Here is a 22,700-nt window from a genome sequence, read left to right as displayed (position 1 = left end):
AAATTTCAGCAGACAAAATTGCAAAAGCAACTTTCAAAAAAGAAGAAAATAGTTGGAAAACCTACACTACCTGATTTCAGGACTTACTATTAGACTATAGTAGTTAAAACATCATGGCACTGGCAAAAGTATAAATATATAAACCAATGGAACAGAGCAGAGAGTCTACAACTAGACCTAAATTTACATGGTCAATTCATTTGTGACAAAAGTGCCAAGGTAATTCAAAATGAAGAAGGCATGGTCTTTTTTAACAAATGTGCTAGAACAGATGGATATCCATACAAGAAAAAAATGAAACCCGACTCTTCCCTCAAGCCACACACAGATTTAACGTGAATGTACCACAGACTTGACATAAAAGCAATAACTATAAAATTCTAGAAGAAAACATGAAAAAAATCTATGTGCCTTTGGGGAAAGCAAAGATAGGATACAAAAAAACAAAATCCATCAAAGAAAAAAATTATAAACTTTGGAAAAAGTAAAATGTCCTCTTTGACAGACACTGTTAAGAAAATGAAAAGGCAAACCAAAGACCTGGAGAAAATATCTGCAACACATACATGTGACAAAAGAGTGTTCCACAATACATAAAAAACTCACAATACAATGGGATAATCCAGTTTTTAATGGTCAAAATATTTGAATAGATACTTCCCGAAAGAAGGTAAGAGAATGAACAATAAGCAAATGAAAAGATGGTCAATAATATTAGTCATTAGGTAAATGCAAATTAAAACCACAATGTGGTATCGGTTCATACTTAATATAGAATGGTTAACATTAAAAGGATTGACAATACCAAATGTTGAGTAGAAAGCAAATCAAGTGGAACCTTTATACACTGCTGGTGGAAATACAAAATGGTACAACCAGTTTGGAAAAGTTTGGTAGTTTCTTTGAAAATTAAACATATTAATACATTTGCCATACAAGTCCGCAAACCACTTCTAGATATTTGGTTTTAGTCACTAAGTCATGTCCGACTCTTGCAATCTCCTGGACTGTAGCCCGCCAGGCTCGTCCGCTGTCCATGAGATTCTCCAGGCAAGAACCCTGGAGTGGGCTGCCATTTCCTTCACCAGGGGATCTTCCCCACCCAGGAATCGAACCTGGGTCCCCTGCATTGCAGCAGATTCTTTACCGACTAAGCTACAAGCGAAGTCCTCTAGATATTTACTCAAATGAAATGAAAGCACGTGTCATATCAACACAAAGACCTGTTCACGAATGTTCATAGCAGCATTATTCATAATAACCTCAAACTGGAAGCAACACAAATAACCATTAATAGGCGAATGAATGAATAAATGACGCAAATTATGGCAAATTCATATGAGAAAGAATGTCCTACTCATACAGTCAACATAAATGAACCTCAGAAATACCTGTGCAAGTCAGATACCAAAAACACAATACTGTTTGATACCATGTATAAAGCTCTAGAAAGGACAAATAAAATCTATAATGACAAAAGAAGAGTAGGGTTGCCAGGGGTCCAGGTAGAGGAAGGAGACTGACTGCAAAGGGGCCTAAGGGGACTTCTGGAGTAATGGAAATGTCGTAGATCTCGACTGTGAAGGTAGTTTATATGAGAGTACAAACTTGTCAGACTTCACTAAAAAACACACTCAAAATGGATGTCTTTTACTGTATGTAAATTTTATCTCAGTAAACTTGATTTTTTTAAAAAAAGCAAAATAATATCCAAATATTAAAGTGAAGTGAAAGTCGCCTGGTCGTGCCAACTCTTTGCAACCCCATAGACTGTAGCCCGCCAGGCTCCTCTGTCCATGGGATTCTCCAGGCAAGAACACTGGAGTGGACTGCCATGCCCTCCTCCAGGGGATCCTCCCGATCCAGAGATTGAACCCACGACTCCTGCAATGCAGGTGAATTCTTTACGGTCTGAACCACCAGGAAGCCCATCCAAATACTACTCAGCTTTTAAGGAATCCAGCAACAGGAAAAACAAAAAACTTAGGAACAAAATACTGACTAAAACAGAGATAATAAGGAGAACCTTTTCGAAATTTAGGGAAATTCATGGACATAGTACAGCCATAAAACCAGAATAGAATGTTTATCAAAAAGCAACAACAACAAGCAAAGAACAAGAGCAAAAAAGGTGGTTTGAGGTTAAAAATATAACTGCGAAAAGAGTGAATTCAACAGATGTTTAGAAGACAACACAGATTTCTTCAGAATAAAACAAAGGAAGCCCAAAGGAAATAGAATAATTAGAAAGTAGAGGAAAAGAAGGTAAGAAACATAGAGGCCAATCTGTAAAACTGAACTTTACGAGACTTAGTCCCAGTTGAAAGACTGAATATCTGACAAACAAGAGGAATTCATAAAGATAGAACAGAACAAATAGGAAAAAGTAACTTTTAAAAACAAAATAAATATGCACAGAAATATCTCAAGGAATGCCCAGCAAATTCAACTTACAAAAGCACCACACCCAGTCACATATTTCTGAAGAACACATCCTAGCAGCTTTCAGAGCAAAACAAAGTCACTGAAAAACTAATTAGAAAATCATATCAGTAGATGACTTTTTTATTACTAACACTGAATACAGAGAAAGCAATATTTTGTGGCAAAAATTTTTCATCCTAGAGTTCTAAAAACAGTCAAGTCATAATCAATTGGGAGAGACAATAAAGATGTTTTCAAACAGGTGAGGATTCAGAAAAGCTTATCTCCCATACACAATTTCTTAGGGAGTTTCTCACAAACCTACACTAGCAAAAGAAGGGTGTGAACCACTAAAGACGAAGAGTCAGGATGTGGGAATGAGTAGCTCCAAGTCACAGGAGCAGAGAAAAAGTCCCAGGAAGACAACGGTTCATCAGCCCAAGTAAACAGCCAATTCTAAGTAAACCAAAACTTCAGAGAAACTTCAGGAAAGCAGGCAATTCAATAGAAATAGATGATATGATGAAGTGTTTGAAAAGAAGATGTTCTGGCTGTGATAAAGGCAAGTAGTGTAAGAAAAATAAAAAGGCAATCATAAACTCCAGGAAAAAGAAAGCAGCACAAGAAAGTCATGGTCTGAAAAAGCAGAACACTAAAATAGGTGTAATTTTTCAAAAGTGATGCAGAATAAGAAAAGAGAATCCAGATGTCTGTATTGAAGAGAGGAGGACTCTCTCAGCCTCACAGGGTTCTAACACCAGACCTATACCTGAGGTTGCAAAACAGAATGCAAACGTTTAACAACTTTAGCAAAGTAGCTGATGGCAGTTGTGACATTAAATGGAGTACAAAGGCAGAGGAAAGGTTAGGGAAACAAAGAATTCCTCTCTAACTAAATGTAGACTCAAGAGACACTGCCCAAAGAGAAAGAACCAAAAAAATTATGTTTAAAGATATTATTTTAAATCATCATAAAAAATAAAAATGTCCCTATCAAACCAAAGAGGAAGGAGATTAACAAGGAGTAGTACTGATGAGCTAAGTCTTCATCTTCCAGAATAGGAAGTCGATAGTTATTATCTGAAGTTTAGACATCAAGAAATAGAGCATAGTATATTATCTAGATTCACAGAGGAACAACCAGAAGCACCAAAACCAGAATTAAAAGAAGTTGTATCTGAGTACTGGGCACAGGGATAGCTGGGAGGGACAGGAGCCTTGCTTTTTTTATCATATACTCTGCTATATTAATCGCCACAGGGTAGTTGGGACAGGAGCCTTGCTTCTTTATCATATACTCTGCTATATTAATCGCCACGGGGTAGTTGGGACAGGAGCCTTGCTTCTTTATCATATACTCTGCTATATTAAACACCAAGCACATATGTCATGATTATCAAGGGCGGAGGCACAAATTCTTTAATATTTTCTAGTAAGAGATGGTAGATGTGCCCTCCCCTGAATCTGTGGGGCTTTGAACTCACTTGTAACCAACAGAATGTGGCAGAAGTCATGTTCCTGAGGACACTGACTGCCTTGTGGAGCCAGGCAGGGCCACCTAAGTCCAATTACTCTGAAGCCTGGATGCTGAGAGGACACACGCAGAAGCAAGGCACCTGTGCTTCGGACCACAGGCCCCCTGCTCAGGTCTTAGCATATATCAACCAGCCTGAGTGGACACCAGTGTTGTGAGTGAAGACAGCATCTCAAAATGAATCAAATCCCCAGTAGCTGTGTCGGCTCAAGGCAAAGACTCAGACATCGCAGAGCAGAGATCCTGCTCTCACTGTGCTGTTTCCCAGCCACCGAATGCTTGAGCCTAAGAAAGAGGTTGTCTTCAGCCCCTAAATTCTGGGGTAATTTGCTACACAGCCATATTAATCAGAACAACTTCTTTAATAGAAAACACAATTACTTTAAATTAAAAGCTGCAAATAACTCCCTTGGTATTCTACTTCAGTTACAACTCCTGGCAACGCATCTGACAACAGACTGGGACCACCACACATTTTCACTCTATTCTAGTCTATTCCACACCATTCCATTCCTCCCCTTTTCATTCCTCTTTTGCTTTTTTCTCCTTTTCCTTCCATCATTACTATTAGTCACAACTAAGTAATGTCAGATCCCTTGGGTGATCACTGATCTGGGCAGAGAAGAAGGTGTTTGGAGACTGGCCTGTGATAAGGACAGCGACAGGGGCTCACAGCACGACTCGACAGCTCAAACTCTTCAAGAAACTGTATGTTAATCCTCTCTATAAAATTTCATGACCCAGGGAATCTGAAACTATGTCCTAAAATTCCCACCAAAACATCTAAATCAATTCTGCCACAAACCATATGACCATTTAAAATTTCAGTTAGTACTGTTTATGTAAATTATGTTCATAATTGAATGAAAATATTAGTGGAAAAATTAGTTTAGAGGGAATGTATCTTAGTGTCCAGTCTACTTGCTAATTATTATAACTCCTAATTACTGTCATAATCCAATTTACTAATAAAAATTATTAGACTATATAATCTTAAGAGTTTTAAATGCAATACTAATGAGTGAACAGAAAAATAACGCAGCTGCTAAATTTGGTGTTAATTTACATTTTTACTGTCATAAAAACTCCTGTAAAAGAGAAATCTTTGCTCACTGCTTAGCTCTTTGGTAAGGCACTCAACAGGTATTTATATGCTAGACACTGTTCTAGACACTGGGGATAAAAGCGGTGAAGAAAAGGGACAAAAATTCATGCCTTCATGGAGCTTATGTTCTAATGTAAAGCATACATTCTATATTAATTCATGCATTACTTCAAGACATCTGCATGGTAGGCACAATGGACAAGGCAAATATGGCTAAAATAAGGTACCCAAGAAAAAGGAATCAGACAACTATGCCATTTTATCACTATGGAATTAAAAAGAATGATAGCCTGAGTTTACTTATTCAACAAACATGGTTGTGGTCTTTCTAAATGTGCCAGGACTTTAGGCTTCACTAGGTTTCAAATCTTGAACTCCAAGAAAACTCAGATTTATGCAAGCATTGCCAGATTCTGTCACTATTTTACATCTTCACCATATAGTATCTCTCAGCTCTACCTCAACTTAGCTCACCTTCTGCCATATTCTTCCCTCCTTTTAATGAGTCTGTGGTCCTTTCAGTTCATAAGGTATATCTCTTAACTATTCTCTATTGGCCTAATGATGGTTTCTCCTCTCAACTTTATCACCTAAAGTGGGAAAAAAATTATATCATTTTGCATAAAAAAAGATGCTACTCTTGACTCATTTCAAAAGTCCTATTTTTCGAGGATCAGGAATGGGTACCACCGAATCAACCATGCTTTTGTATAGTTCTTCTGGAGACCAACTCCACCCCTCTAAGTCAACCTTTTGCTCTTTGCAAAACTAACTGGTTTAGTTGAGGACCCAAGAGGCATCATCAACCCCAAGCTCCAGCCTAATGAGCTCTTGGTTAGAGAAATTACCACTGATTAAATCTCATGGGCTTAAAAGAATTTGTAACAACTAGCAGGATGTCGCAACTTTTCTTTTCATCTTAATATGTTAAGAGGTATGTTATTTCAAAGAAGGGATGCAGCCCCTGTTCTTTAAGGGGACTTCCATAACTTAAATACACTTCAGTCATGATCGGCAACAGGAGTCCTTTCCAGCCCAATCTCTAAATCTTGTCTCCGGGTTTCTTATGGCTCAACAAGAAAACATCCCATTTTTATCCAAGGCTATTTAATAGCTCCTTTAAGTGATTCCTCATGGTTGGAATGTAGACGACATCATCTAAAACTCCCAACTTGAAACCACTCAGCTAGTTTCCTGGTTTCCACCAAAAAGTTTTAAAATGTATTGGTCAGAGCCAATAGCCTAACATTTAAAACGCAAAGACATATTTTGTTTTTCTTGTTCTGTTGCTGAATAGGGCTAGGTGTTAATGTTTCCAACTTTACACATTCATACCTTACCTTCTGAAAAGAAAACATTAGGAAAAGTACATGTTTTACACTAATTGTTAGGAATACCTAACACAGAAATTTATGAGATTACTTAACAATCAAAGGAAGCAAAATAAAAGAGAGACTTCATTAGAGACTAGTGTCCCTGAAAGAGAACTACCTCTTTTCTGTGGATAGATCTTAATGACTTAAACATGGAGTATATGGAACGAAATTTAAAATGTCCTAAGGTGGTCATGCCATAAGAAGAGCCTCGGAAAATTTAAAAAAAGCAGAAATTCCAGTGTGTGACATAAAAAGGAATAATTCTGTTTGAGATTTTGAAATAAAAAGAGAAAGAACACAGAATTCAATTCCTCCTTGAGTTAAATTGAACAGTGAACTAAAAAAGATATCATCACACTTCCAACGGTTCTGACAATGTGTTCTTAGGGTTGCTGTGTCCTCAGACCTGTCCACAATACACCCATTAATGAACAGGATATTGGGTAAGGGGCTTCCCCGGTAGCTCAGTGGTAAAGAACCTGCCTGCCAGTACAGGAGACATAAGAGACAAGGGTTTGATCCCTGGGTCAGGAAGATCCCCTGGAGGAGGAAATGGCAACCCACTACAGGATTCTTGCCTGGAGAATCCACGGACAGAGGAGCCTGGCAGGCTGCCACAGGGTTGCAAAGAGTCAGACACAACTGAATGACTTAGTGCACAGAAAGATTTCACTTCACTGTATTCCTCCGAAGAGTTCTTCCAGCACAGAAACCCAAGTTAGTGGTAAAAAGAAAAGTAAAAGAATTCAAGCAATTGATTAAAATGTATTCAGAGTAACTTACATTCTCATATTAAAAAATGTGCAAATCATTTTCAACTTTTACTGAATGTGTGCATATTTCCTGATGTTAATGTTCTCTACGGCATGTAAATTAAGTCCAAGACTGTACAGTTAACCATGGGAATTACTTAAATTTTAAACCTCACTTGACTATAAACTATATATGCTGGAGTGAAACAAAAATGAAAATTCCTCTTTTCAATATTTATTATTCCCGGGAAACCAAATAAATATAACCCAATATACAGATTCATTTTCCCTCTTTATTTGACACTTCTTTTTATTAACATTCATGTGATGGAAACAACCCACATGATCCCTTACTTAATACCTAGACCCCCTTTTCATTAATTCATTCATGTGTTCATTTATTCATTTTATTTCCACTGGATGTAGAATGTAAATGAACAAGACCCAATACACACTTTCTGCCTCAAGGAGCTCATCACTGGGGTGTGGAAAGTTAAAGGATCAGAAAACAGTGGGAGGAGGGGAGACTGATATTATACCTTACATAATAGGCATAATAATATACAGGGCAGACAGACATATACTAAGTACCATAAGAGAGGGCTGAAGTTGTTAAGGTTCAAAGGAAGCAGAAATTTTATCCAAATGAAGGTATTAAGGACACACAAGTCAGGAAGCATATGACTAGCGGAGGAGAAACAGGGTCTGGAACCCATGAAGACAGAATCTGGACTGTGGAAAATTCTCCCAACCCTCCAATGTGTAAAATTTTAAGTGAAGAAACTGATTTTCATCAGTGTTTGCTCAAAATGGAAATTCACCCCTGTCACAGATAACTTTGATAACTCAACATATGCAGTTACAAACACTGTGCACTAATTTTTTCTTGTGGGATAAGAAAGGTGTGAAACTGAATTCATCAGAATTCCTTTGTTTGTAAGGAACAACCCAAAAGCAATACTACAAATAATAAAGAGGACTGTATGCCAAAAAAAAAAAAAGTGGCATTAGAGCTTGGTTCTGAAGGATGCATACATGGCATTTCAACAGGTGGTACAGGGAGGCCAGCATACTCTGAGACCAGCTCCCATGAAACAGCGGTGGAGGCAAGGAGCCCAGGGAGAGGAAACGGACTAGTCAATATCACTGTAGGACGCAAGCAGCGAATGCAGACAGAAAACACGAGAAGATCCTATCGAAGTTGAAGTTAGGACTAAAGATTAAAAAAATGGACAGTCGCAGGGAAAATGTTAAATATCAGTAAGTATTTGAATGTTCTTACTAAAAGCTTGGTGCACAGATACAGTTAAAGGCAATAATCGGCCAGCATTTAGCTCGAGATACTTACTATGTGTGCCTTCGCGCTTGCTCAGTCACTTCAGTAGTATCCGTCTCTCTGCGACCCCATGGACTGTGACCCTCCAGGCTTCTCTATCCATGTGATTCTCCAGGCAAGAGTACTGGAGTGGGTTGCCATGTCCTCCTCCAGGGGATCTTCCCAACCCAGAGATTGAACCAGATCGATCTCCTGCACTGCAGGCAGATTCCTTACCACTGAACCACCAAGGAAGCCCTACTAATGTTATACATGCAACTTTAAAATGATGAAAAGTTCTCGTGTGAGGGACTTATAATTTAGTTTACTCTACTTCATTCAGGAAACATATTGGGCAACTAACATATGGACCCTGTTATTTATGGATATAAAAGATACTTGTCAAAAAAAAAAGATACTTGTCTTCAAGTCAGCAAACAAAATCATTTAACTGAAAATACTTTTCTCATTCAAGGCAATGTTCTCTGATATGCAACGCCCATCAGTCATCCTGTTCTGTTAACACGGGAGGTAAACCTGTTTTTGAACCTTAGTTATCCTCAGTTTGTATCTACAACTCATGTAACTGAGGAATAAAATGACGGATTAAAAATCAGACTTTTTAATGCATTTACACAATAATTTCTACACAGGTCAAACGGGTTGAATCAAGTTAAATCTAAAACCCTTTTCAATGAAAAAAACTCTTGTACTGTGATTCTAATTCTACTGAACTGAAATCCTTTAGGAAGACTAAATAGGACTCAGTAATTAAAATGGCTACTTGAACGACAAAGTAAGTAGTTGTCCAAATTTAGGTAAACTACTAACTGTTTAATAATGATTCCATCTCAAATCGACTTCCAGGCTACTGCTGTACACACACACAGATTCCTGCCACATGCTTTAAGCTGCCTTTATTTTGTGATACATATATACAATGGATTATTACCCAGCCATAAAAAGGAACGAATTTGAGTTGGCTGCAGTGAGGTGGATGAGCCTAGAGTCTGTTATACAGAGTGAACTAAGTCAGAAAGAGAAAAACAAATATCATCTATTAATGCATCTATATGGAATCTAGAAAAAGGGTACTGATAAACCTGCTTGCCTGGAGGATCCCAGGGACGGGAGCCGGGTGGGCTGCCGTCTATGGGGTCACACCGAGGTGGACACGACTGATGTGACTGAGCAGCAGCAGCGAACCTGTCTGCAGGGCAGGAACAGAGATGCAGACGTGCAGAACGGATTTGTTGACACAGCGAGGTAAGGACGGGGGCGATGCACTGACAGGGCAGCACTGACACATACACACTCCCGCGTGTGACGCAGCCAGCCGGTGGGAAGCCCGGCACGGCCAGGGAGCTCAGCCGGGTGCTCTGAGATGACCCGAAGGAGCGGCGGGGGGCGGGACGGAGCCTCAGGAGGAAGGGGATACATGTACACGTGCGGCTGATCCACACTGCTGTGTGGCAGAGACCAACACAACATTGGAAAGCAATGATTCTCCGATTAAAAATAATTTTTTAAAAAATGTTCTGGGGACTTTTCTTGTGGTCCAGTGGCTAAGACTCCAAGCTCTCAAGACAGGGGGCCCAGGTTTGATCCCTTGTCAGGGAACTGGATCCCACATGCTGATAAATAAATTAATATTTTTTTTTAAAAGATGCCTTTATTTCACCTTAATGGGGAGCAGGTACATGAGTAGCTGGTAAAACAAAATCAAGCAGGGCAACACACGGGTGACATTCAGAACAACTGCCCAGTAGCTCTTACAAAACCCCTCCTTCTGACTGCTCACCCGCCTGCCCCCGTAGACTTAGCATCTATAGATGATCAATCAAATGGTAACCTTTTTGTAGGCAGGCCTGTCACCAACCACCTGTGTCCATTTCCCATGTGCGTGGAAAAGGCCCCGCTTCCAAACACTACCTTCTTGTACTCCCACCCCTCCTGTACCCAGATTTCATCTCTGCTGTGTTAACACCAGGAAGCTCATGATTAATTTCCTTCCTAAAAAGACTGAGAAGGACTTCTCTGGGGGGTCCAGGGGTTAAGAATTCGCCTGCCGATGCAGGGGACACAGGTCCGATCCCTGGTCCAGGAAGAGCCCATACGCCACGGAGTAACTTAAGCCTGTGGGCCGTGACTACTGAGTGGGTGCTCCGGAGCCTCTGAGCTCTGACTCTGGGAGCCCGCATGCCTGGGGCCTGGGCGCCCCGAGAGGGCAGCCACTACAGCGAGAAGCCCGCACGCCACGGGAGAGGGGTTCCCACTCACCGAAAGGCCTGAGCGCGGCGCTCAAGATCCAGCGCAGACAAAAACAAAGAGCATAAACCTTAAAAAAGAAGACTGAGAAGTTTATCTGAGCCCCCTGAGAACCAGAAGTGGTGTGACTAGTTCAAGAAGCAGGGGCAACACATATTTGCTTAGGTGTCTAGAAGTTGCTATCCTACCTAGTTTTCAAGTATTATAGTGTTTATTTCACTAACTCAGTATTAGATGCCAGGGCCACATTATGAAACAGTTCATTCATAAGATGAATACCAAGCATCTAGATTTTTTTTTCACTTTTCTTTGTGTCAAATGAATTTAGTATTATTACTTAATTATTTAACTACATTATTTACCCATACTATACCTATTTACATGATCATAGTTATTACCCAATTTCCTTAAAAGCAGAATTTAATGGATAATCACCACACTTTTTACAGATTTACTTCAGTAAGGCATACTGCAGAACTCAGGAATTTCCCGAGTTGATATGTCATTTATTCCTGGCAAACCATCATCTTTGTCTACATATAGTTCATTTTTTCCAAACTAGAAATGTACTCACTGGAGTTAACTTCTTCCATCAAACAAAAAAATTATTTTAAAACTGCTACTGAGATTTTAGAGCACGTCAACAACTTTCAAATGGCATGACAGGCAAGCTGCCTGACCTCTGGACTTTAGTTTATCTAGAATACCAAAGGGCTGAAAGACCTCCAAAGTGTCTTCCAATCCTATCATTCATGAGTTTCTCATGATACAGTGTGAGTACTGGATGTTTTATTCTTTAAAAACATTCTTAGGAAACCATTAATAGTGAGGCATGTTTTTTTTAAGGTAATTTATTTTTTTAAAATTTGATTTTTAATTGGAGGACAGCTGCTTTACAATGTTGTGTTGGTTTCTGCCACACAGCAGTGTGAATCAGCTATTTGTGTGTGTGTGTGTGTGTGTGTGTGTGTGTGTGTGTGTACACCCTTCCTCTTGAGCCTTCTTCCCAACCCTCATCCCCTTCTCGGTCATCACAGGAGGCCAGGTGGCGCTCCCCGTGTTATAGAGTAACTTCCCACTCACTATCTGTTTTACACAGGGTAATATATATGTTTCAAGGCTACTCTCTCCTTCCTAAGGGTAATTTACTTTTAATAAGGAGTCTGTTTTCACATATATCCACTTACCTTTGTTCTGAACATAGGAAAATACCCTAAAAGATACTCAAGTTTAAACAGATCTTCCTCTTAGGAGCTACTTTCTCATTGATAGAGAAATTCTAATAGTTCCGTAGTGATAACAGTTGTGTGAAAAGGATACAGCGCAATCCATGGCCACAATTCAGCACTACCAAGTTCTTCTGCGGCAACAAGGAATGGGAGAGCATCACCATGAAAATGTGTATTTACTCAGTAAGTTCAATAACTTGGAAACTTCTCAAGGAGCTCTCAGAGAATGAAAGATAAAGCTTACTTTTCACATAAAAAAACATTTTAAATTCCTGCTTCTCTTGCGTTCACCGAAACAAGCCCTAATAAACATGTTATTCACCCACAAAATAACATTTTATTCAGAAGGATTCCCATAAACTAACCCACCTGAGCATTCATGTTTATGCAGCAACAAATCATATATCTTAATAGGTTTTCCTAGAGAAATCACATTTTTACTCTTTTTATGATATTACTGAGATCATTAAAAACAGGAAATGGGAAAACTCTCCTTGAATAATAATCAGTGAGCTATATGCATTTTTCTGGTTTTCTTAGAGCAGTGATTAAATTTGCTAATAGTAATAATTTAACATATTCAGACATCACCAGTTTATTCACTGAAATACTGTGAGTTTTAGATTACTGAACTAGTACTTGACTTTGAATTACTTCTCCTGCTACCGTAACAGATTTCATCCCTGGAGACAACACTGATAGCGCTAACCAGTATCTCTGTAATGACATGATACTCACGTCTCCGGGTTATGGTGACCATATTATTCCTTCAAAACCAGGGAAAATTATTGTTTAAAACCCCCTTGGTTTTTAAACAGTAGGTCCTTCCTAAATCCTTGTTGAGTAAGTGGAGCTCAGATGTTCATATCTATCAACTGCATGTCAGTGTTGTCTTATACAGATCTCTGTGTATGTCCCTAAGGTGAAATTTAATCCCGCCAAAGCATTTGATTCTGATTAGTGTTTCAGTTATTTAACTATTCAGTCAGCAAATTCACGGTAACCAAATTATCACAAATATTAGCTGCTCTAAAAAAAAAAAAATAGTTAGGTGAAATATAGCAAAAAGTCAGTGGAAAGAAAGAGAAGTGAATTTTTAAAAAGATCAAAGAATTGCTCATCCCATGACAAGGTTAAGTTCTGTAAATGTAGAGACTTTTTCAACTTGTTCACTGATGTATCCCCAGCTTCTAGCAGTGTCTGGCAAATATTGGGCCCTTGATAAATATTTGGTGAATGGAGAGACTGCTGATAAAACAAGTTATTTTATCCACTATGTATACTTAGTTCAGAATGTAAAACGGGATTCATTTGTAGAGTGCAGAAGCTCTAATATAGGTTCATGCTGAAGTCTGATTCTGGCGAAGGCTCCCGGATTTGGAATTACTAACTGTAAAATACAAATAAATTTATATCCCAGACACTGACTGGCTGATCAAGCCTGGGCCTGGGATACATCAAGCCACAGGTAAGCAAGAATTTCAAGTCATTATCCCTGGGCATGCTGGCAGAGCCAGCAATAACAAGACAGCTTTTCAGGCAAATCCATCAAATATCTCAAACTTCGGAAAAACGAATGTGTTTATTATGCTTCTTCAAGCTTTGAGGCCTAACTATCTGTGGGAAGGGCCTATAATTATGATCAATTACTTGTGACTTGAAGGCATTTATACAGGCACCTATCTGCCCTTTTAAGAAACCTTTAAAGAATCAGCCACAGGACTGTAAAACGGATCCTCTGGGGCAACAATAAATCACAGGTCTGGGGGCCTGACTCTGACAACTCTCCTTTGGAAGGAAAGAATTTGTCACCTGTCCTTGATTTCCTAATCCTGCCTGAAGAATTATCACCATCATCTAAAATGTGAATTCCTAGTCAAGCTCAGCAAGTCTTGGGGACCAGTAATTGCCCCAGGCAGAAGCAGAAGGGAAGAAACAGGAAGGGAACAAATGGAATGGAGATCTGCAGCTCGTGAGGATGACATCATCGATGCTGTTCTCAAGTGTCATTGAACTTCATGGCATATGACTGATGGTCTTTTCTGACAAACTACAGGCTCATTATATTTCGAGTAGCTTCGTGGTTCCGGAGCTTGTAATGTCTGGGCTTGAGTATGATTCGTCCTACAGGAAAGGACAGGTGAACTAATGCCTTGCTGGGAACTTTTACCAAAGCAAGCCCCCGGTCGGCCCCTCCCCACCCCACCACCCCCACCGTCAATCTTCTTGAACACAAATATTACTTGGACATCTGAAGCACTCTTAAATTTACAAACTGTTCACATATACACTATCTCAGTTTCTCCTCATGATTCTTAAGAGGTTGATGTCATCTTTACCACTTAACATGTGAAACAGTTTTAGAAAATGATGCCTCTGTCTTTGACATAGAATTATAATTTCAGCTTATCAATGCAATCTCCTAAAATTTCTCAGTACAGAATCCAAGACATGGCTTGGTTAGAAATGTATAAAGACACACCAACATCAAGAGGATAAATCAAGAGAATAAGTCGGATTTGCTGGCACAAGGGCAAAAACAACTTCCCTCTGTTATGAGAGTAAATTGTGTGCTTTAGGGAAAGGACGGTGTTACACAGGGGTACCTCTGTAATACCTCTACAATTGGAAGGACATGATTTTATTTATATACATGATCATCATCCTTAACTGGACACTATCCATAGGTAACAGACAAAATAAAACAAGAATCTTGGACTTACAATTCTAGCGGTAGAATTCACCCTTTGGGAAGTGACTGGGTGATTCCACTAGGAAGATAACTAAGTTGCAGGGTACAGATGTACCCTTCGCTTTCCTCTCCAATATCACAAAGACGCCCCAAAAGGGTTTCTGCTGTTTTTCAACAAGAACAAAAAAATACACAGAAGGTTACCTACTGCTTTTATATTTAATCTCATCTTCCTAAATCACGGATTCTTTCAGTCCGTCTCTTCTCTATTGGCTAAAACAGAGGTATATTGGGATCCTAGCTTTACAGCCATTTACTACCTTGTTTATGTAGTTATGATTCTTCGCTGCCTTCTAGCCTGAGTCCTGACTGTGGCAGGAACAAAGCAGCATACAAGTCATCCAGCCTGGGATAAGAGGAGACAAGTTGAAACCTCCCAGGAAGACTCTGTAGACACGTGGGCTCCCTGAGTCTATGGAGGGCTTGGTATTTCAAAGGTCAGTCTTGGGTCTCTCCACTTTGGTGACTAATGTTAAATTGTTTGACTTTTCACAAAAATATTTAGCTATGCTTATTTACATAATCTCATCCACAGCACACATACAGTAGTAGATATGTATTTGTTGAACAGAGCCCCTGGACGGATGAGGAGACAGGAAGAAGACCTCAAGACCTTCTTTCTCCAATTTATTATCTTAGAAGTTGAGAAAGGTAAAATCACACCCTAATTTGTATAAGTTTCTGGGCATTCCTTTTCAGCTTAAAACTATGCACCTCTGTTTAAAAAAAGAAAAGGATGACACACCACACAATGTCAAACACACAATGGGGAAATTCCAGGATCACTAAGAAAACACCATTATCCAAAGTCACACACACTTCGGTTTAATACTGGTTCCCACACAAGAGACACTGTAAAAGCTGCTGCCTCCCCACCCGCCAGCACAGCCCACCGAGGAAAATCCTGGGCAGGACGTTTGCAATCTAAATATTCCATAACCTGGACTGACTGCCTGGAGAAGGAGCCTAAGGACTATGCCCTCTTAGACACACAAAATAATACGAACAGGTAACATATTTGGAAGACATTTTAAAAATGACACAAACTGGGCGTCGGCACTGAAGTCCTTCATCAGGAATCATCATTATGCAATGTTAGCGAAAACAAACTGTAGGTGTAATTGACAAAATTATTCTCAAGTGTTTCTGCACTTTAAAACCTCATTTTTACGAGGCTCTTGCAGAAGACTTTTTTCCCTACTAGTTACCACCATACCCTGTTACCTCTCATTCATTCTCTCAAAAACTCCCCCAATGACCAAGAAAACTACGCGGGGCTCTGGGGGGCTGGGCGCCCGTCTCAGGTTGCCTTGTTCTGTCCCCTAAAAGACACCCATCTTTGCGGACCCCTTTCAGGAAGAACCGGGAGGAAAACACTTAGAACTGGCACAGCGGCGGGGAAAGCTGCGCAGGTCATATTTTCTGACTGGTCTTTCTGCTCGCTGTCTGGCTCGTGGCTCTGTCGACAAAACTCACTCTCACTCCGTAAGGTCGACGGACGGCGCCATGCCTCCCCCGCCGCCCCCCCGCCCTCCCGCACGCGCAGCATCCTCCTGGGGCCGGGGATCCCAGGCCCTCCCCCAGCGCACGGCCCCCGACGGCACGGGCGCCGATCCACCGCTCACCTGACCACGTTGGGGTGCTCGAAGGTCTCCAGGTGCCTCAGCACCGCCACCTCGCGGATGGTGGAGAGCGGCATGCCCTCCTCGCCAGTCTGCACTCGCACGCGTTTCAGCGCCACGAAACGGCCTCCGTTCTTCAGGTCCCGGGCCTTGAACACCTTCCCGTAGGCGCCCTCCCCGATCTCCGCCACGCACTCATACTGCTGGTCGGCACGGCTCAGGCCGTCCTTCTCCATGCCGCCCGGACGCCGCCCGGCGCGGTGCCGCTGGGGCGGGCGGGGGGCGCGCTCGGCTCGCTGGTGGCCGCCGCTCGCCTCCTCCCGGACTCCCCGGCCGACTCCCTCGCGCCCCGGACCTCGGTCTCGCTCTCTCTCACCCCCCGCCGACTCCCGCGCTCGGACTCTCGCGGCCGCCGGGGCTGGATGGAGCGACCTCCCCGCGGGCGGGCGCAACCCTGCTGCCGCCGCTGCGAAACTCCGCCTGCTGAGTCGCCGAGGAGCGAGCCGATCCCTCCTCTTCCCTCCCCGAAGCGCAGTCCTCTGCAGTCGCCGAGGCGATTACATAGTCTCAGTCTCAGCCCGAGCGCGTCTCAGTCCACGGTCATTCCACCTAAAAGAGGAGACGGGAGGACAAGAAGAAAGTGTAATCAGACATCCCAGGCGCCTTCTCCGGGGTTCCTACAGGGACCCCTCCTCCTCTACGCAGCCCCCATCGCTACCCTCTGCGAGCTCCTGCCCTCTCCCAGGCCGCTTAATCCTTCCTGGTTCCTCCGAGAAAAACGAAGTTACTTTTCTTTCCCTGCAGCGCTGGAGCCGTCTTCGTGCGGAGAGGCTGCAGGGGCCCCTCGGGGATGAGCGCCGGGCGCGGGACGCGGTGGAACGAGAGGGGGCGTGCCAAGCAGCCCGGAGTGTGCCGGGAGCGCGGGGGAGGGGAGGCGCCGGGCACGTCAATGTCACGGCTTAATATTTCCCTGTATTACTGTGCTGCGCTGCTACCCTCCCTGCCTGCCGGGCCTGGGCGTCAGGGGACGGGGCTCCGTGGGTGCCGTGGGGGGCGTTCTGGGGTCGTGCGCGGCCCGCTGTGGAGAGCCCTCGGGTCCGCCCGAGTGCGGCCGCAGAATGTGGGTGGGGGCTCCAGGACCTTTGTAACCCGATGCTCGGAGTGTGCGAGGAGGGGTGGTCAGACATCTGCTCGGAAATTGCTTCCTTTCTTTCTACTTTCAGTTTTTCTACGAGGAGACATTTAAAGACGACACACAAATGGTCTTTTTAGGGTAAAAGAGTCTGGGTTGGAAACGGAATCCTTCCTCTGACTTGGGAAGACCTCCCTGGTGGAAACCCATCAGATCCGAGAGGGCGGGAGCTCCCGCTCCTCTGGAGTGGGTGAGCGATGCCTCCCCCTGCGGTGTGGCGGGGGCGGGGGGGGGGGGGAGCGGGTGAAGTCGCCTGCCGAACCCTAAGAATGGGATAAAGAGGTGCTTGCCGCAGTTCAGCTGGTCGTCTCCTTGGAGAACTTCAGAAGCAGGGCGGCATAATCGTGACTCGCCTTGAATTTTTCAACCGATTGCAACCTGAGCGAAACTCAGCCTCCCCTTAAAAAGGGTGAGGGGTGGGGGGAGTAAAGGCTGCCTCCAGGGGAAAGCGAAAAGGGGTGGCGCCCCCGAGGCCGGGACTCGCGAACCTTTCCCCACTCTCAGGGCTGTTCCCCAAGTAGGTAGCAGAGGCGGCTGCTCCACTCCCCTTTCAGCTTAATGTCGGGTCTGAACCGCAGCCAGTGGCCCCCGGAGCCCACACCCCCCCCACACACACAACAAAGCGGGGGGGGGGGGGGGGTCCGCACTCTTCTTTCCCATTCAAGCTGCAATCCAGGAACCTCCGCTCCACCAACGCCCTGGCCTCTGCCGGACATTCGCCGCTCCGACTGCGTGTCCAAAATTCCCGGAGCTCCTCGGAATTACCTGCCCCGCAACCTCTGGCTCGCTCGCCTTCCGCCAGGAATTAAAGATACAGACTGCGCGACCCCCGCGGTCTGCGGGCGGCGGGGACCGCAGAGAGCACCGGGCTCCTCACACTCTCTCCATTCAGAATTCTCCTTAAAAGGTGAAGGCCAGTCCTGGGGGGGCCGAGGACCCAGCGGCAGGAGCCAGGCCGAGGGCCACACAGGTAGCGGAGGAGCCGCGGCGAGCGCGCCTCCCGCCCCCTCCCGCGGGCCCCCTCCGCGCCCCAGTCCCGCCCGCCGCCCGGCGGCGAAGGAAGCGGCGGGGACGTCCCACCCCCGCAGGGAGCTGCGCCCGCCGCCCCCGCCCGGCCCCGCACCGCCCGCCGGCTCTCCCCCGCTCGCTCCCGGGACTGTCGGCTCCGGCGGAGAGAAACGGGAGCAGCCGTGCCTCCCCCCGCCCCGTCCACTTTTTTTGTTGTTGTTCTTGCTTTCCCACGCTGGCTGAATGTGACTTGACCCCATTTCAAAAAGTTTGACAGAGTGCTTCAACATTTCCGCATTCCTCCGCGACTACAAAGGCTGCAGCCGCCTCCTTCTGCTTTCTGTCTCTGCTCTCTGTCTTCACACTCAATGAAATCCTTCATGTGCCTCTCCCGAAGCCTGCCAAGCACCCCAAGGGTCGCCACCAGCGCGGCGACCAGAGGCCGCCCCGGGGACCACGACTCCCGCGTGTGCGCACACGCAGATGCGCCCACGTGCACAGTGACGGGCGCGGGGCTCGGGCCCGGAGGTGTTCACCCCGGGGGCGTGCGTTTTAACGTCGATACTTTAAATTAGGAAAGTAAACTGGGAAACTAAAGCAAGCGTCCATCCTTGCGGGGGGACTCCCAGCCTGGGCACTGGCCGCCGGCGTGCACTCCTCTCTTAAGTGCAGAACACGCCCGCGGGGGCTGCCAGCAAGAAGTCTGCGTTAACATTTATCTCGTGGTGGGGAAGGTGGAGCTCACACCCACACCTCGGCGAGATGGAGGGGGAGCTTTCGTGGGGAAATAAAGACAAGGCACCGAAACACATTCTCTCCCGCGTGAGGTCCCCAGAAGCAGTGCATTTTAAACCCTGAATGTAAATTGCTCGGTGAGTTTCCCAATGGAGCCTGAGTTCCGTTTGAAAAACTGGATAAGAAGTGTTTGTGTGGGTGTTTGTGCGCAAGGCTGTGTGGGGGCCACAGGAGCTCGGCGTTGGGGGGAGTCCCTCGTGTGGGATGTTCCCCTCTAGTCAGATTAGGAGAAACTCCTGTAGCTCCCCCGAAACTGGCCCCTGTAACCACCCCGCCTCGGATCGTAAGGGGTTAACCAAAGCCGATTCCGAGAACCTCCCGCGCGCCCCCCCGCCCCAGTCACCCCCACCCACCCCCGCCTCCGACCCCGGCCAAGCCCCCAAGTCTTCCCCGAGGACCCCCCCCCCCGCCCCACCCCGCACCCTGCCGCCCACCCACCGGAGCGCACAGCGCCTCACCTGAGGGGCCCGGCCGCGGCGGGCCTCGCGAGGGGGCTGAGGGGACCGGTCGACCTTCGCACGTGTCCGCCGCGGCGCGGAGCAGGTAACCCGGCTCGAGGAAGGAGTTAGCGGCGCTCGCTCGGGCGAGGGGGTGGGCACTGCGGCGGAGGGCGGAGGGACGGCGGAGGGCGCCGCCCGCGCGGCGCGCTGGGGGCGGACGGGGGCCGCGGGGCTCCGGCCGGGGCTCGGGGCCCGAGCCGGGGAGGCGGCGGCGGCGGGGGGCCCTGGAGGCCGGCGGCCCCGCGACCCTCCCAGCGGCCGGGTGGGGGGTTCGCCGCTCAGTGGCCGGCGAGTGTGCAAATTAAAGCCTTCCGGAGAGGGGGCAGGCGGCCGAGCCCCGGCTGTGTTCTGAGCCTCCGGCTCCCCGGCTCTCCGCTCCGAGTGGGGGGCGAGGAAGAGGGGGGAGCTAAATGAAAATTTCCGGCGTTCGCTGCAACTGGAGTGGGGCGACTAAAATGAGAGGCGTGAGAGGGAGAGTGGGATGTGTGGTCTGCAGTCGGCTGAGTTACCAAACCCAGGGTCGCCCAGAGTTGGGGTTTTTGACAGAGTGAGGCGGGCGGGGGGTTTCAGCAGTCACTGATGTAGACGGATGGGGAAAACACAACGACCAACAATAATCATGTGGGGCCGGTGGGGGTGGTAAATACTAACACTTTCCAAGAAACTGAAAAATCAGACCAAAAAAATAACTTTATTTAAAAAAAAAGTTGGCAGGACGCCTTGCAGAAAAGAAAATACTAATCTGTCCAAGCACTTTTCACTTTCAGCATGAGCTACATTTGTTTTGTTTTCCTTCGCTTCCTTTCGGCCTCACAAAGCCCTATCTTTTCCTTTTGGACAGAGGATATGATTTGGAAATTGTCTGGCACTCTTGTGGTTAACGATCTACTTGAAGGGGCTGGCCGGTTCACAGTTATTAAGTGATTAGTAACTGCTGAGGGTTCACTAAGGTATTTCTGTGGAGGTAAAAAGCCTAAAATTGACTTTAAATAACAGAACAGCAAGATAATAGACACACGCACACACACACAAAGAGGAGAGAACACCATTCGATGGGTGCTGAGTTTAAATGCATTACTGAACTTCTGAAATTTGAAACTTTGTAAGAATGTATACTTTACCTGCTGAGAAAACCTGAATATTTCAGGTGAAAATGAGATTTTGGAGAAAAAGAAAAGTCTTCTAGACTTTCTACAATGAAGTAAAATAAAACTTAAAATGACTTTATTTTGAAAGAATTCAGTATTATCTAAAATCTCTATCTGTAAAATACTTGAAACCCTTTGAAATATCTTTATGCAAACCCTAAAAAAATGTTATTTATTTCAGGACTCTGTGTAAAAATTAAAACCCAGAAAAATTCTGTTTGAATGAAAAATACTACCTCTATAAGTCTTTTGACACTTTGAATTAAACTATGTTGCTAATTTCACAGTAGATCAAAATTTTGCTTTATAAAATTGATTCTATAGTATAATGTGAAGTAACAGGTTAGGTAAATAAAAATTGTTGCATTTCCATTAGCAAATATTTTGCAAGGCATTATAATAATTCTTAAAAAATAAAAAATGAATAATTGTGTTTTTTATGCTTTAGATAGTTCATAAAATACATTTTTTTGTGTTTAGAAGCATATCTTCTAAAGTGAAATTCAATTTCTGAACAAAATTTATACTTGTAAAGATAGCTACAATCTCATACAGTTTACAAACTTAAGAAAACAAAGTGTTGGAATTTGTATTTCTATAAAATATTGGATCACTACAAATCACTAATTAGACTTTAAACCAGAAACACAAATGGGAATCCTCCATTTTGATAATTGCTCACACTATCAATGCTTTTTAAAACAAGATTTATTTGTTGGTAATTAACACATTTATGTAACTCAGAAATAATTGTCAATAAATAGTCATAGGAACCAGCAAATGATTGTAAGAATTTGAGTAAATAATTTGTTAAAAAATATTAAGCTGTAAATATCTTTTAAATTAACAGAAAAATATCTTTTCTACACTGGGTTGCATTTTTCATTACTGAATTGGATAACAACCATAGATGAATTAGAAATTCCAAGATTTAGCTTACTAGATCACTTGGGCAATGTCAAAAACAATGAAACTTTATTTAATTACATACATTAATACTGAGTGTTACCTCTCTGTATGTCATTTGCTTTCTCTGACACTGTTAATTTGTCATGTTCACTCTCCTTGGTTATGGTTCATACAAACTCCAGGTTGGTTAAAGCTTCAGATCAGGAAGTTTTACAATGGATTGTATAAAATTAGTAAATACCAGATTGTTTTTGTTTATGGAGACCTTCCTTTGTGGGTAACAGGTTATCATAACAAAATTTGTGCCAGGTTTACAAACTGTGAACAAAATTCCGACTCCTTTGTTTAGGAGTCCTCCATGAATGAGTACATCATTCCAGAATAATTATTTGTACCAGTATTTCACACTACATCTCAGATATTCTGAAATGGCAAATCACCTTAGTTTTTTAAAAATTGGAATTCATGGATTTCCAGATACGCTACTGTAGCTTACCCTACAATTTTTCTGAGTGTCACATAAGAGATACATTCCCTGTGTGAACATTTTATACCAAATATCTGGAAGTTTTTGTTTTTCCTAAAATAAAAATGAAAATTTTAATTCTGGTCTATACTTTTATAACACTGTTTAAGAAATGAGAAATGTGTTTAAAATTAGTAATTGTATAATGTACATCTAATTCTAAATGATCTCTTATATTAGCCATTTGAGTTTATAAAGTACATTTTCCAGAAACTCAGAAATGAAGTTTTATTAGAATCTACTAT

The 22,700-nt window shown here is 43.7% G+C and overlaps 1 protein-coding gene and 1 long non-coding RNA gene across 5 annotated transcripts in view; one reads left to right on the top strand and one right to left on the bottom strand.

The window, feature by feature from the left end:
* The window catches only part of CDK6 (cyclin dependent kinase 6), a 248,240-nt gene extending 228,272 nt beyond the window's left edge, over positions 1-19,968 (bottom strand). Inside the window, exons 1-2 of one of the 3 annotated variants that reach the window (XM_070471667.1) lie at positions 19,831-19,968; positions 16,381-16,986 (exon numbers count right to left, since the gene is read on the bottom strand). In XM_070471667.1, the coding sequence (XP_070327768.1) occupies positions 16,381-16,613 (233 nt within the window). In that variant the 5' untranslated portion in view covers positions 16,614-16,986; positions 19,831-19,968. Of the gene's footprint in view, positions 1-16,380; positions 16,987-17,095; positions 17,280-19,830 lie in introns of those variants that run through there. The other 2 variants (XM_070471655.1, XM_070471664.1) reach the window with 2 other exon arrangements.
* Positions 18,734-22,700, top strand: part of LOC139036347 (uncharacterized) — a 97,777-nt gene continuing 93,810 nt past the window's right edge. Inside the window, exon 1 of one of the 2 annotated variants that reach the window (XR_011489093.1) lies at positions 18,734-19,449. This is a non-coding gene — a long non-coding RNA (uncharacterized lncRNA). Of the gene's footprint in view, positions 19,916-22,700 lie in introns of both variants that reach the window. The other variant, XR_011489089.1, reaches the window with a different exon arrangement.

The sequence above is a fragment of the Odocoileus virginianus genome, chromosome 1 (genome assembly GCF_023699985.2).
Source record: "Odocoileus virginianus isolate 20LAN1187 ecotype Illinois chromosome 1, Ovbor_1.2, whole genome shotgun sequence".
Classification (NCBI taxonomy): Eukaryota; Metazoa; Chordata; class Mammalia; order Artiodactyla; family Cervidae; genus Odocoileus; species Odocoileus virginianus.
Note: the sequence above shows the minus strand (reverse complement) of the source record. Positions and strands in the feature narration are given on the sequence as shown.